The 13,875-nt window shown below is 44.6% G+C and overlaps 1 protein-coding gene across 1 annotated transcript; it reads left to right on the forward strand.

The window, feature by feature from the left end:
* The first annotated feature begins 730 nt into the window (after nucleotides 1–730).
* Nucleotides 731–13,735, forward strand: LOC311009380 (E3 ubiquitin-protein ligase pellino homolog 1-like). The gene is made up of 7 exons (XM_084003515.1): nucleotides 731–883; nucleotides 6,950–7,129; nucleotides 9,788–9,917; nucleotides 10,474–10,575; nucleotides 11,275–11,472; nucleotides 11,891–12,079; nucleotides 12,536–13,735. Exons 2-7 carry the CDS (start codon nucleotides 7,059–7,061, stop codon nucleotides 13,115–13,117), a joined length of 1,272 nt encoding a protein of 423 aa, XP_083859641.1. The 5' UTR covers nucleotides 731–883; nucleotides 6,950–7,058; the 3' UTR covers nucleotides 13,118–13,735.
* Nucleotides 13,736–13,875: the final 140 nt, after the last annotated feature.

Below are 13,875 nucleotides of genomic sequence, written 5' to 3' on the forward strand. Positions count from 1 at the left end.
CTCACTGAATCTCTCGTCAAATAAATAAGAAAATAATAATCCATAATAATCCCACTCCAATGCATTAAAACTAAAGTAACAAGTTTAGAAAACGTGAGGAGTAGAAAGTAGAATTTTCTTTAAAATGTAGGCAGTAAAAGTAAAAAAGTTGTCAAACAAAGTATTTGTGCTTCGTTACTTCCCACCTTTGCAAGGAAAACTATTTAACATAACAAAACAACTGAGCGAGCAATAACAAAAAAAAGGAATAACAAACAGAAGTGGTCAATCAGGAATTAAAGTACATAGATATTCATAAAGAAAATTAGCTTCTTGACTTTTAAAAAACTTTACACATTATTTTCATAGAGCAATCTTCTCGTCCTCGGGTTTGACAAATGTTAAATAAGGAATAGTTTCATCATCCCAAAGGGTTCCTTTACCGCAAAACATGTATTCAAGGCTTTCCATGTGTGAGTCACAGAAATTATATTTATATTGATATGAATACTCGTCAAAAACTTACAAGCAATATAGAATATGGTTTTGCTTTTTTTTTTTAAATAAATAAAATATTACTTTACACAACAATCACCTTTTTGAAATGCATGTTGTGAATTTTTTTCGTTTTATTTTTTAAATGCGTACCGAAGTAGTAGTAGTATTTTACGCTGAAGGGTCGTTCCGGATGTGGTTGAGTTGATGTCGGCGGCAGAGGCGCAGCCGTACCTCACTGACTTTTTGTTCATTTTAACGGAGCGTCCCGCCGGTGAACACCTCGTTAAAACTACCGGTAGACGAAGCTTAGCTAACGCGCTTCTCTGCTCGGAAACACCGACGGCAGCCGTCGGTTAACCGGAACCGACACATTCGGGGAGATGAGTCCGGACGACCGGCAACTTCGGTGAGTTTGTTGTTTAAAAAACAAAGAAAGAAAAAGTTGTTGTTTATCTTCATTCTCATTAGCCGACAAAATATGCTCAGAGACGAGTCGGTTAACCGACGAATTAGCTACTTAAGCACCCGTTCGTAACTTTAACCGACCGAAACTCACCGACGTTAACGTCAAGCAAGTTAACCGTTCTAACGTAATATCGTTAACATTGTTAATAACATGCTGTTTCAATCCAAACATCCGTGAATTAAAGTCACAAATCCTACACCGTTACTGTCATGGTGTTTAATGCTGGTATTTGGTATTTTATTGTGTTGGTGTTATATTAATGTAACATAAACAGGCTTAAATATTAATATAATGACTCATGAGTTTATTGCTTGATGTTTTTCTTTGTCTCTTTAAGAGACTCCAAAGTACTACTGAACTCTGTCATTTCCTTCATAAAATAAGATCTTTATCTTATATTGATCTTTATTAATAGTTGCCCAACTATACAAAGAATAAAAACAATAAACTATAGGTTAAGTAAATATAAGAAGTATTTACATTTATGGTAGTAAAAGTAGTTCAGAGTAGTGTTTATAGTAGTGATTCACAGTAATATGTGTAATTCTGATTTTAAAATGATAATAGGATATATAGAGTAAATGTACATACTACTATATATTAAATGTACATACTACTATATATTATCTTAGCTGTACTATAATATTTCTAAATGTCCTCTGTTGAAATTAATTCTGAATTTAATTTAGTTGAATGTAATTTTTTTTACCATCGTGCTTATGTTTGTTTAGTGAATTGTCGTCAGCAGGGCTCCAGAAGTAGTTGTCCCGGTCTGTCCGGTCCGGTCCGTCCTGGTCTGTCCAGTCCGGTCCGTCCCGGTCAGTCTCGGTCTGTCCCGGTCTGTCCGGTCCGGTCCGTCCTGGTCTTCTCGGTCTGTCCCGGTCAGTCTCAGTCTGTCTCGGTCTGTCCGGTCCGTCCCAGTCTGTCCCGGTCAGTCTCGGTCTGTCTCGGTCTGTCCGGTCCGTCCTGGGCTGTCCCAGTCTGTCCCGGTCCAGCCCGGTCTGTCCCGGTCCGGCCCGGTCTGTCCCAGTCCGTCCCAGTCTGTCCCGGTCCAGCCCGGTCTGTCCTGGTCTGTCTCGGTCTGTCCCGGTCCGTCCCAGTCTGTCTCGGTCTGTCCGGTCCGTCCCAGTCTGTCCCGGTCAGTCTCGGTCTGTCTCGGTCTGTCCGGTCCGTCCTGGGCTGTCCCAGTCTGTCCCGGTCCAGCCCGGTCTGTCCCGGTCCGGCCCGGTCTGTCCCAGTCCGTCCCAGTCTGTCCCGGTCCAGCCCGGTCTGTCCTGGTCTGTCTCGGTCTGTCCCGGTCCGTCCCAGTCTGTCCCGGTCCGTCCGTCTAGGTCTGTCCCGGTCCGTCCCGGTCTGTCCTGATCCGTCCCAGTCTGTCTCGGTCTGTCCGGTCAGTCTCGGTCTGTCCCGGGCCATCCTGGTCCGTCCCGGTCTGTCCCGGTCCGTCCCGGTCTGTCCTGGTCCATCTCGGTCTGTCCTGGTCCGTCCCAGTCTGTCCCGGTCTGTCCCGGTCCGTCCCGGTCTGTCCTGGTCCATCTCGGTTATCCCGGTCCAGGTCCGTCCCGGTCTGTCCCGGTCTGTCCCGGTCTCCGAGCAGCCCAGCTGGCCTCTTTTGTTCCAGGGGGCCAAACACAAACTGATTAGCATGCAGCGTCCTACCAGAGCATCTGTCCTCACAGACGCTGCTATTGTTCCTCAGTGGAGAAAAGAAAACGTGAAAACTTGTGCCCTTTGAGTCCAGCTGTCCGATAACGGACACGTCAACTCCTTTTCTGTGTTGAACCCAAAAACCTGGAGGAGGTTTAGTCTGGATGAGGAGTCACTTTCTAAGATGGACTACGTTGTCACAACATCGACACCTGCAGTTTTTCACAGACAAAGTGGGTCTCCTAAAAAAAGGTAAATTTTACGGAAAAAAAATCTAATATTTTCTGAGATTAAAGTGGCAAATTAAGAAGGAACAACAATCATGAAATTACGAGGACAATATAGTGAATGAGAAAAAAACACACATTTGTAAGACCCTAAAGTCATAAATCAGCCTGAAAAATACAATATTATTTTTGAGATTAATGTGGCAAATTGTTTTCATCTTCATTTTGATTGATTCTGTCGTTCAACATCGTGGCGTCACGCTGAACATGAAACGATAACTTTATCTTGGACGTGATTACCTTTGTTGCTTTCAGCAGCTAATGATTACCTTTTTATAAAAGGAATATTGAATATAAAATGTGTTCCTAATTGTCATTTTTTAACTCATTTAAAATAATCTGCTTAAAGTGTGTGTTTGCACGGAGCAGTCATGTGACCAGCCTTTTTGCCCAAATCTGCCCTTTATTACATTATTGTTCACCCTGATGGTATTGTCTCCATGGACACACACATCCATCCTCTCCGCCTGTTATGGAGACAGTTAGACAGGCTGACACAACCACGAAGCCTCTGTTGCCATGGTGACATGGTGTGTGTGTGTGTGTGTGTGTGTGTGTGTGTGTGTGTGTGTGTGTGTGTGTGTGTGTGTGTGTGTGTGTGTGTGTGTGTGTGTGTGTGTGTGTGTGTGTGTGTGTGTGTGTGTGTGCGCACAACAACAACGGCAGGTGAGTTTCTTTTGCTCATCGTGCAAAAAAAGGATTGATAATCCCCACAACGTACAGGGGCTCAATAAACCTCTTACACAATGCAGGGACACACACACACACACACACACACACACACACACACACAAAAGGGTGGTTGTTGGTCGTTGTGGAGGAGTGAAGTCACTTTGGAAGTCGCCCTCTTGATCTGGTGTGCTGTTACAGGCAGTGAAGAATGGGTCTCTGTCCTCCTGAAGTTCACAGCCACGGATCATCATCATCATCATCATCATCATCATCATCATCATAATAATAATAATAATAACTTCAATTTATAAAGCACCTTTCAAGAAACCCAGGGAGGCTTTACACAAACAGAAAACATAAAGCAGTTCAAACAGACGAACCAAACAAACAAATAACAAACAATAAAATAACTGATGGATCGTTGATGCAACACAAACGTCCGGAAGTTAAACTACGAATCCCAGCTGGTCAACATGAGGGTGTTGTATGTATGTTTCTTTGTTTTTATGGTCACATGTTTTTGTTATCTGCCGAGATACATAGATGAAAACTAGCCATTGTGCTAACTCGTGCGTATTTACACTGATGTCCATGAATATGCACTGTCCCTATTAAATAAACATATAAACATTAGTTCTAAACGGACTTCAGTCCGGGATCCTAGGGGTGCGACGGGCGTACGTTTACGGTACAATAGAGAAATCAATCAAATGCAAATCATTGAAAATGATTAACATTCAACAGTTGGTCATCGGCCACAATTCTTACTTTAATATTTAAGACACTCAAATACGGGAACAACGGCAATTATAGAAATGTCTCTCATGTAAATGTAACTCAATATATGCACTTTTAATGTGTATGCCCTTTTAACCCTTTTAGATCACATCTTCGGTCATATTGTTCACCAGTTTAACAAAATTACATAAATCAACTTTAAAATCCAATATTTCTTATCTTTCTGGAAACAAAAATCACACCAGTTAGTACAAACCAATTTCAACCAATAATATCATGACATCAATCAATCAATCAGAGTTAGAGAAGGTGGTGAGCTCATCATTAACACCGTCAAATGAGATTCCTCCAAACGTTAAGTCCCGCCTCCCAACCTGTTTATTGGACAAACGTCACCACAGACGACCAAAAAATCTTGTTTCAGCTCGACTTTTCAGCAAATGTGCAAATTCTACGTTCATTAATTATGCAAATGTTGTTATACATGTTACAGAAACTGTCATTTTGTCCGACCAAAAGCCCAAACAGCAGTTTATTTCCAGATGACGCATCCCGCCGCATTCTCGTCTCGTTGTCTAAATGCTCATTAAAGCTGCAGCAAACACAGTTTCTGTTTCCTTTCCACTCATTGGAACACTGTATTCGTGCTGCTGACTGCAGATCAGAGTGATGAAGCACGCAAGTTTATTAATACACAAAACAGGAAACCCACACGTAGAAATGCTCCATAGCGATACCAGCGATCCGCCGGTCTGATCTGTTTACCAATAAATAACATACAAAATAATACAGAAGAAAAAAAAATCAAGTTTTGCCAAAATACATCTTTTATTTTCTGGCGTCGCGGCATGAAAAGAAGCTTTTCTATATCTGTCATCCGTGCACGACTGTGACAGCGGCGAGAGTGCGTTGCTATGGTTACGTGCCGGCTCTGAATGTATGTTTGGTTTTCATGGCAGCATGTGGCAGTTTTCTGACTCCATCCAAACGTTCAGGCGGTGTGCAACGGCAGGAAATACGTTTTAAATTACAATATTGTTACAGTATGGCCCCCTCGGTAAGGAGCCTGGATCTTTTTATTGGGTTTTGAACCAAAAGTATGTGTAATATCTGGAGTGTTTCTCTGAAATTGTAGCCAATAAACAAGCAAAAGAGACAAAAAGGTTTTAAATCACGAGGAAAGTTGGTCGAGTTGGAAAACGTGTAAAAGGTGCAGCGGCTTTCCAGGGATCTACAAAGCCTTAAAAATATCAAATCAACCAATATTTTCTGGACAAATGGAATCACAGCACGTAGTGAGAACAGAGTAACGATCATCATCTTATCGTCTCCACGTTTAAACCTCGGATGTTAGAAACTCTGATGCTGTTTGTTTCCTGTCATTCGGCTCATCTCAAGATAAAAGAAGAAAGCTTCCGACTTGTTTCTGATAATAAGAAGATAAAAACAAGATGGGCATGAGTTAACGAGTGGTGGGATTAATGAGGGTTCTTTTATATTTATGTGATATATTCTTTACGCTGTAGCTCAGAAAACGAAAGAAATGGACTTTTAATGAATTCATGAATTGCGTCGTCAAATTTCAAGAATGAAAGACTGGGTGAAGCGAGTTGATCGTCGTGGTTGTTGCCCAGAACCCAAACTTCCTTATCAGAGGTTCTCTACGTAGATAACCAACAAATAAACAAGGCTTCGTGCAGACTAATCCCAGCTGAAGTTTCTCAACAAAAATGTATCTGGTTATTTCCTATCATTTTCTATTTGGTGTATTATTTTAATTTATAATCTAATATTCTCACCTCTGTTTCAGTGAGACTTCCTGTTAGAGCTGCTGTTTGCGTGTGAATAGAATAGTGTTTTGGCGTACAGCGACAGATGTACGACTAGATTTTCTAATTTCAGGTGAAATAATCAGGGTTCCTACGGGTGCTGGAAATCCTTGAAAACACTTGAATATTAGTGTGGCGTTTTCAAGATTTGAAAAGCGCTTGAAAGTGCTTGCCCAAGTACTTGGCAAGACCAGAATATCTACGATATGTGATTTGTAGCCCGACATCATGGAATCGACGATGAGCTGATGACATTTTTAGAGGTCAAAGGTGACCTCATGTCCGTCACCACGAACATCCACGTGGACGAAGGTCACCGTGACCTCACACACACACACACACAAAAAAATAACATAATAATAATATGTAAACGGCAGAGGCGGAGGGCGTACGACCCACGAGGCTGTGGTTCTAGCGCCGCCGTACAAAAGGATCATGACATCATGAGGTCCAGTGTGCTGCTGGGTGAGGTCACCACCCCGTCACGGGCGCACATCTACCCCCCCATCATCAGTGTGCTGGAGAGAATTCACACATTGTCCGCTGTTGTTGCCCCCGGCTCCCAGCACAAAGACCGTGGGGGTGTATTGTAGCGATGAATGGTGTTGTGTTGACGTGTGTGTGTGTGTGTGTGTGTGTGTGTGTGTGTGTGTGTGTGTGTGTGTGTGTGTGTGTGTGTGTGTGTGTGTGTGTGTGTGTGTGTGTGTGTGTGTGTGTGTGTGTGTGTGTGTGTGTGTGTGTGTGTGTGTGTGTGTGTGTGTGTGTGTGTGTAAATCTTAAATTAAATATCAAACTCTTGTCTGGAATGTAAAGTGTTATGATTGTGTGTGCAGGTGATTTGTGTCCCGCCTCTGATGGAGACGCTCCGGGGGTGACGGTGAAAGTCCTCACCCTTCCTCCCCCCCTCCCCTCCCCTCCCGCGTCCCTCTGAAGGCTGCACAGATGTTTTCACTCGGACAGGAAAACATCTCCACCAAAGGACCAGTGAAGTATGGGGAGCTCATTGTGCTGGGGTAAGAAGGCCACTTTACACTTTCCATTACTGCTGACCATTTAACTTCCTGAGGAAGAACGCCTGTTTTCAGATCAGGTTCTTACTTTTCAGTATGAAAACCAACTTCCTGTAGAAAGTGATCCATCACAGCCAAACATGAATCTGCTTTTTAGTTGATCAGGAAGCGTTATTTTCATATTGTGATTTTTTTTTTTTTCTGTCACAATGCATTTCCGGTTTCTGAAAAGTGAAGCCAAGACTGAAATGGCTTGAACTTGCATTCCCTCTCCTGACCACCAGGGGGCGAGTCCTCTCTGGTTGTATAGAAGTCTATGAGAAAATGGTCCTACTTCTCTCTGCTGGCCACCAGGGGGCGACTCCTCTCTGGTTGTATAGAAGTCTATGAGAAAATGGTCCTACTTCTCTCTGCTGGCCACCAGGGGGCGACTCCTCTCTGGTTGTATAGAAGTCTATGAGAAAATGGTCCTACTTCTCTCTGCTGGCCACCAGGGGGCGACTCCTCTCTGGTTGTATAGAAGTCTATGAGAAAATGGTCCTACTTCTGTCTGCTGGCCACCAGGGGGCGACTCCTCTCTGGTTGTATAGAAGTCTATGAGAAAATGGTCCTACTTCTCTCTGCTGGCCACCAGGGGGCGACTCCTCTCTGGTTGTATAGAAGTCTATGAGAAAATGGTCCTACTTCTCTCTGCTGGCCACCAGGGGGCGACTCCTCTCTGGTTGTATAGAAGTCTATGAGAAAATGGTCCTACTTCTCTCTGCTGGCCACCAGGGGGCGACTCCTCTCTGGTTGTATAGAAGTCTATGAGAAAATGGTCCTACTTCTCTCTGCTGGCCACCAGGGGGCGATTCCTCTCTGGTTGTATAGAAGTCTATGAGAAAATGGTCCTACTTCTGTCTGCTGGCCACCAGGGGGCGACTCCTCTCTGGTTGTATAGAAGTCTATGAGAAAATGGTCCTACTTCTCTCTGCTGGCCACCAGGGGGCGACTCCTCTCTGGTTGTATAGAAGTCTATGAGAAAATGGTCCTACTTCTCTCTGCTGGCCACCAGGGGGCGACTCCTCTCTGGTTGTATAGAAGTCTATGAGAAAATGGTCCTACTTCTCTCTGCTGGCCACCAGGGGGCGACTCCTCTCTGGTTGTATAGAAGTCTATGAGAAAATGGTCCTACTTCTGTCTGCTGGCCACCAGGGGGCGACTCCTCTCTGGTTGTATAGAAGTCTATGAGAAAATGGTCCTACTTCTCTCTGCTGGCCACCAGGGGGCGACTCCTCTCTGGTTGTATAGAAGTCTATGAGAAAATGGTCCTACTTCTCTCTTGATGTATTATCTCAGTAAACATTGTAAACATGAGTTTATGGTCTCAATCTCTAGTTTCAAGTCTTCTTCAATCCAGCATGATGTTCATTTAGTACATTATGGTCCATTTAGAGTCCACCAGACCAGAAAGCAGGGGATGCTTTAGGGGGCGGGGCTTTGTGCTGTGGGAAAAAAATAAGAATTCGTCCAGAAAAACAAGATTTTGACAAACGGCTAAATTTCAGCTCTGTGGAGCCTTCGAGCATTTTTCTGTTGGATGTGAAATCCTGTTCATCCTGTTAAACGTGAGGAGAAACTCCACCACAGCTAAGAATGCAGCTCACTTCCTGCCTGAAGGCCTATTCACTGTGGGAGGGAGGGAGGGAGGGAGGAGGAGGGAGAGGGAGGAGGGAGGGAGGAGAGAGGAGGGAGAGGGAGGAGGGAGGGAGGGAGGAGAGAGAGAGGAGAGAGAGCCTGTGGTTTGGGGGGGGGGGTGTCAGGAGTCCAGGCTGTCGCGGTTTCAGACCTTTTGTTTGCGTTGGTATCGCGGTGGAACGTTCTGTGAGAACCGGAGAACCGACAATCAGGACGGCCGTGAGGTTTCATTTAAAGAGCCGTACGTTGTTAAAACGCAGTGGAGCCGAGGCTCCGAGTTCTTTATTCTGAAACGCAGGAAGTTTGCATTATCTGGCCAAAGAATGGCCCCCGCTTTTAAAACCGAACCCCAATGTTTACTTGCCCCGGTGGAGGGGGGCAGCAGCCGGTCTGGCTCCGAAGATACCCCCCCCGCCCCCCCCCAACCCCCAACAAAGCCTCCTGTCTCCAGTGAAAGCTGTGATAGAAACCTGTTTGTTTGACTTGTTACCTTCAGGTAGAAGTAGAAGTACTGACTCTACTTCATTACTCAAGTAGAAGTACTGATTCTACTTCTTACGTACAGTAAGTACAGGGTCTTGAAATATACTTAAAATATAAAGTAAAAAGTATTCCTATGAAGGACGTTTTTTTTAAAAGTCTAACTGAATCTCTCGTCATATTAATAATAAAAATAATAATCTATAATTCCCCTCAAATGCATTAAAACTAAAGTGACGAGCCTGTTTAGAAAATGTGAGGAGGAGAAAGTACATTTGTTTTAAAATGTAGGAAGTAAAAAGAAAAAAGTTGTCAAAAAAAGTACAGTAACGAGGTATTTATCCTTTACTTCCCACCTCTTCTGACAGATTTCCTCCATCAAAACGTACATTTATTTGAAGGTTGTGAGTCGTCTCTTGGTCATGATTCACGTGACGAGTTATTTGTGTGTATATATATATATATATATATATATATATATTCTCCGATGTGTGGTGCGTTCAGGTGCAACGGCTCGCTGCCCGGCGGCGACAAAGGGAGGAGGCGGAGCCGCTTCGCTCTGAGTCGCAGGAACAAGGCCAACGGCGTGAAACCCAGCACCGTGCACTCGTCCTGCACGCCTCAGGCCGCCAAGGTGAGAGCACGATAATAACTTTATTTACATCCGCCGTCCGAGCACGAAGCAACACGAGGAAATATTTAAATGTTCTGGCAGCAAACACAAAGAACACACAGACCAAGAGCTCGTTACTAATGAGGCTTTCAGGAACCTTATTCTACGCTCCTTTCATGCTTTTATTCAACATAAACACAAGTGTATTTATATTAAGTGTTAATCTAGAATCTGACACATATTTTCACACATTAAAAATATGCCTTAATGGAACAAAAAGAGCAGTAACAGTGGTGTTAACGGAAACACAACATAAGTCACAATAACCAACACACATTAACACTGAATCATACAACAGACACATTTAAAAATGTAATAAAAAAAAAAAGACTGAAAATCTTCTTGTGAAACTAGAGATGCACGATACAGATACCGATATCTGATACCAGATACTTGGACGGGTATCGGATCAGGATCAGGTATCTGTATCAGTATGAAGAATGTCAGACGGCTTGTTTGTGGGCTCCAGAAGACCTCAAACTCATTGTAACGCTGCGTCTCTTGTGTGTTTCTGAAGGCTGTGAGCAACAAGGAGCAGCACAGCATCTCCTACACTCTGTCCCGGTCACAGACGGTGGTGGTGGAGTACACCCACGACGGCAGCACCGACATGTTCCAGGTCTGTAGACTCCAACCAACCACAACTCCCCATAACTTACTCTGACACAGTTCAACAAAGTGCCTCACTCTCAGTAAACACAGGGTTGGTACCAGTGCTGGAAATCCTTAAAAACACTTTCAGTGTGGTGTTTTCCAGGTTTGAAAAGTGCTTGGATGTAGAATAAAGGTCTTGAAATGTGTGTTGTATGTGATGACATCTATGATAGAACAGAGGAAAGAAGATCTCCATATTTGAGGGACTGAAAACAGCATTTTCTGACATTTCTTTATGAAAAATGACTTTTGATGATGAACAGATGATGAAAATAGTTGGTGATTATATTTCTGTGGATCTGTTAGTGGAATTAGTTTTCCTTTCATTTGTGGTCCTTCTGTAAAAAGCTGTCTCCAAACATCATGTTGGTTGTTTAGAGGACAATAACATCTCATTTAATGTGATGAACAAGTGACATAATAAGTAGACTGAATACTGACCATTGGATTGATACAAATATGGAGTTTACCACAGCTGGAAGGTGCTGGAAAAGCATGGAAATGCACCTGGAAATGCTTGAAAAGTGCTTGAATGTTTGACCAGCAACTCCCATGGTCTACCAGGTTAAATGACTGTTTTTTGTCAATGGAGTCTGGTGACCTTGAAAGGTATATACCAGAGCTGAACAGGTCATGTGACTTAAATCCTTCCGTGTCACTACAGATTGGTCGTTCGACGGAGACTCCCATCGACTTCGTGGTGACCGACACGCTGCCCGGCGGTCAGGGTCACGCTGACGGCCCGTCGGCACAGAGCACCATCTCCCGCTTCGCCTGCCGCATCATCTGCCAAAGGAACCCTCCGTACAGCGCGCAGATCTACGCCGCGGGCTTCGACTCCTCCAAGAACATCTTCCTCGGGGTAGGCTGCGGTAAAAACGCTGGTTTTCTGAATGGAGTCTGGTTGATGGGTGCTAGGCTACGCTAACATTGTAGCTGCTCCATCAACACTCCAAATAAGGTCATCTAGACATAAATACAGCAGAGACCTTGTTGTTTGGACCACAGACAGTCTCTGGTTCCTCACATAGTCTGGTCTGGTCTCTGGACTAATGTGAGCTACTATCTAGACCTCTGGGGGACCACAGACAGTCTCTGGTTCCTCCACATAGTCTGGTCTGGTCTCTGGACTAATGTGGTCTACTATCTAGACCTCTGGGGGACCACAGACGAGAATCTCAACGCTGATATTTCTAGTCACAGCGTCACCAGAATTATTGGATTCATCGTTTTTAAGGCTGAACATGGGGTATATTTCATATATGTATTTTTTTTCACAGGAGAAAGCAGCCAAGTGGAGGATGCAGGACGGTCAGATGGACGGACTGACCACCAACGGCGTTCTGGTGATGCACCCGCGCCACGGCTTCAGCCAGGGCTCCAAACCCGGTCTGTGGAGGGAAATGTCCGTCTGCGGCAACGTCTTCACGCTGCGGGAAACCAGATCATCTCAGCAGAGGGGCAAGATGGTGGGTGACCGACACAGCATGGATATAATAGTTCTATCTTACTGTATGTGTATGGTACAAACAACATGAGGAAATAAAAACGATACAATAAAACAAGAAGAAAGTCTCAAGCTGGGTTAAAAGCTAGGAGTACAGGTGGGTTTTAAGATAATGTAAAAAAAATGGGCAAATCAAAGACCAAGTAAAAATAGAAATGGAAAGAGATAATAAATTGAGTTAAATCTGTTCCACTCACACGTATATTTGTGAAATATCTCTCTCTCAAATTCAAATCAAACATCTCAACCCAAGAAAGTTAAACTTACAGAAAATAATAATAAAAGGTAGAAAACAATGAAGCACTTTGTGTCAATAAATGAATGTAAAAAGCACGAATAAAACGTGCAGCTTGGGGGCCCCCTAGTGGCTGCTTGTGGGATGAAACGTCTGAGCGTCTCCTGCTCGCCTCTCCTGCAGGTGGACCCCGAGCTGAACGAGCTGGTGGACGGCTCCCTCATCGACCTGTGCGGCGCCACCTTGCTGTGGCGGACGGCCGAGGGTCTGGCGCGCACCCCCACCGTCAACCACCTGGAGGCGCTGCGGCAGGAGCTGAACGCCGGGCGGCCGCAGTGTCCCGTGGGCTTCAACACGCTGGCCTTCCCCAGCCTCCGCCGCAAGGACGACGTGCCCGACGAGAGGCAGCCCTGGGCCTACCTGCGCTGCGGCCACGTGCACGGCTACCACGGCTGGGGGGGCCGGCGGGACCCCGAGGTGGAGGCCGGGCGCCAGGAGAGGGAGTGCCCCATGTGCCGGACGCGGGGCCCCTACAAGCCGCTGTGGCTGGGCTGCGAGGCGGGCTTCTACGTGGACGCCGAGCCCCCCAGCCACGCCTTCGCCCCCTGCGGACACGTGTGCTCGGAGAAGACGACGGCGTACTGGAGTCAGATCCCGCTGCCGCACGGCACGCACACCTTCCACGCCGCCTGCCCGTTCTGCGTCCAGCCGCTCGGCGGCGAGGCCGGCTGCGTCAGACTCATCTTCCAAAGCCCGCTGGACTAGAAACACAACGGCACAACATAACTCCATCTTTTATAACTTATACATTTAACTTAATTGTGTCCATTTTAAATACATTTATTGGGTTGATTTCTGCCCCTTTTTAATATATATATGATTCAAGAACTGTTCTTCTCTAAAGTGGACATGTTTTACTCATTTATTTATTCTTTACTTATTTAGTTGTCTTGTAAATCAGATGACTATTGGAGCCGGTAACACTCAGACATGAACACCAGTCGAGTGTTTCGGTGTCTCACTTCTTTTATTCAAAGGCAGAAAAATGTAAAAACAAACAAAACAAAAAAACCCTTTTGTGGAAGAAATTTGTACCTTTCGTGATAATTTATAACATATTTCCATATTTAAGTCTTTGAGGTCACGTGACCTTCCACTGTTATGTGGCCTCTTTGAGCAGAATGACTGTTTTTATGATCTTAATACGAGCTTTGTGTTGTAACACAATAAATATATATTTCTTGGGAAAACTTTCGAGGCTGTCGTAAAGATGCTAACCAGCGTTCCTCAGCAGTTACATGAGGAACGTTTAACCCCAGAATGCTGCATTTTACACATGGAAATATCTTTATAACTATAACAAATATCAGAAAGGCGTTTGTGATGAGATGGTGACTCTCGGACCTTTCCTCTAGCGCCACGTGAGGTCAAATCCCACGCTTGTACGTGAAAAGAAATACAGAAAATGCATTCTGTCGTTTCCTTCAAATTTTCACCCATCACATTCCTGATTTTTTTATTTT

The sequence above is a fragment of the Eutrigla gurnardus genome (genome assembly GCF_963514095.1).
Source record: "Eutrigla gurnardus genome assembly, chromosome: 3".
NCBI lineage: Eukaryota > Metazoa > Chordata > Actinopteri > Perciformes > Triglidae > Eutrigla > Eutrigla gurnardus.

What these genes read in the sequence shown, in the direction of transcription:
- LOC311009380 (XM_084003515.1), top strand. Translation starts at nt 7,059, where the DNA reads ATGTTTTCACTCGGACAGGAAAACATCTCCACCAAAGGACCAGTGAAG. An exon ending in GCACGCCTCAGGCCGCCAAG is followed by an intron (nt 9,918 to 10,473) that starts GTGAGAGCACGA and finishes GTGTTTCTGAAG; the next exon opens with GCTGTGAGCAACAAGGAGCA. An exon ending in CCAAGAACATCTTCCTCGGG is followed by an intron (nt 11,473 to 11,890) that starts GTAGGCTGCGGT and finishes TTTTTTTCACAG; the next exon opens with GAGAAAGCAGCCAAGTGGAG.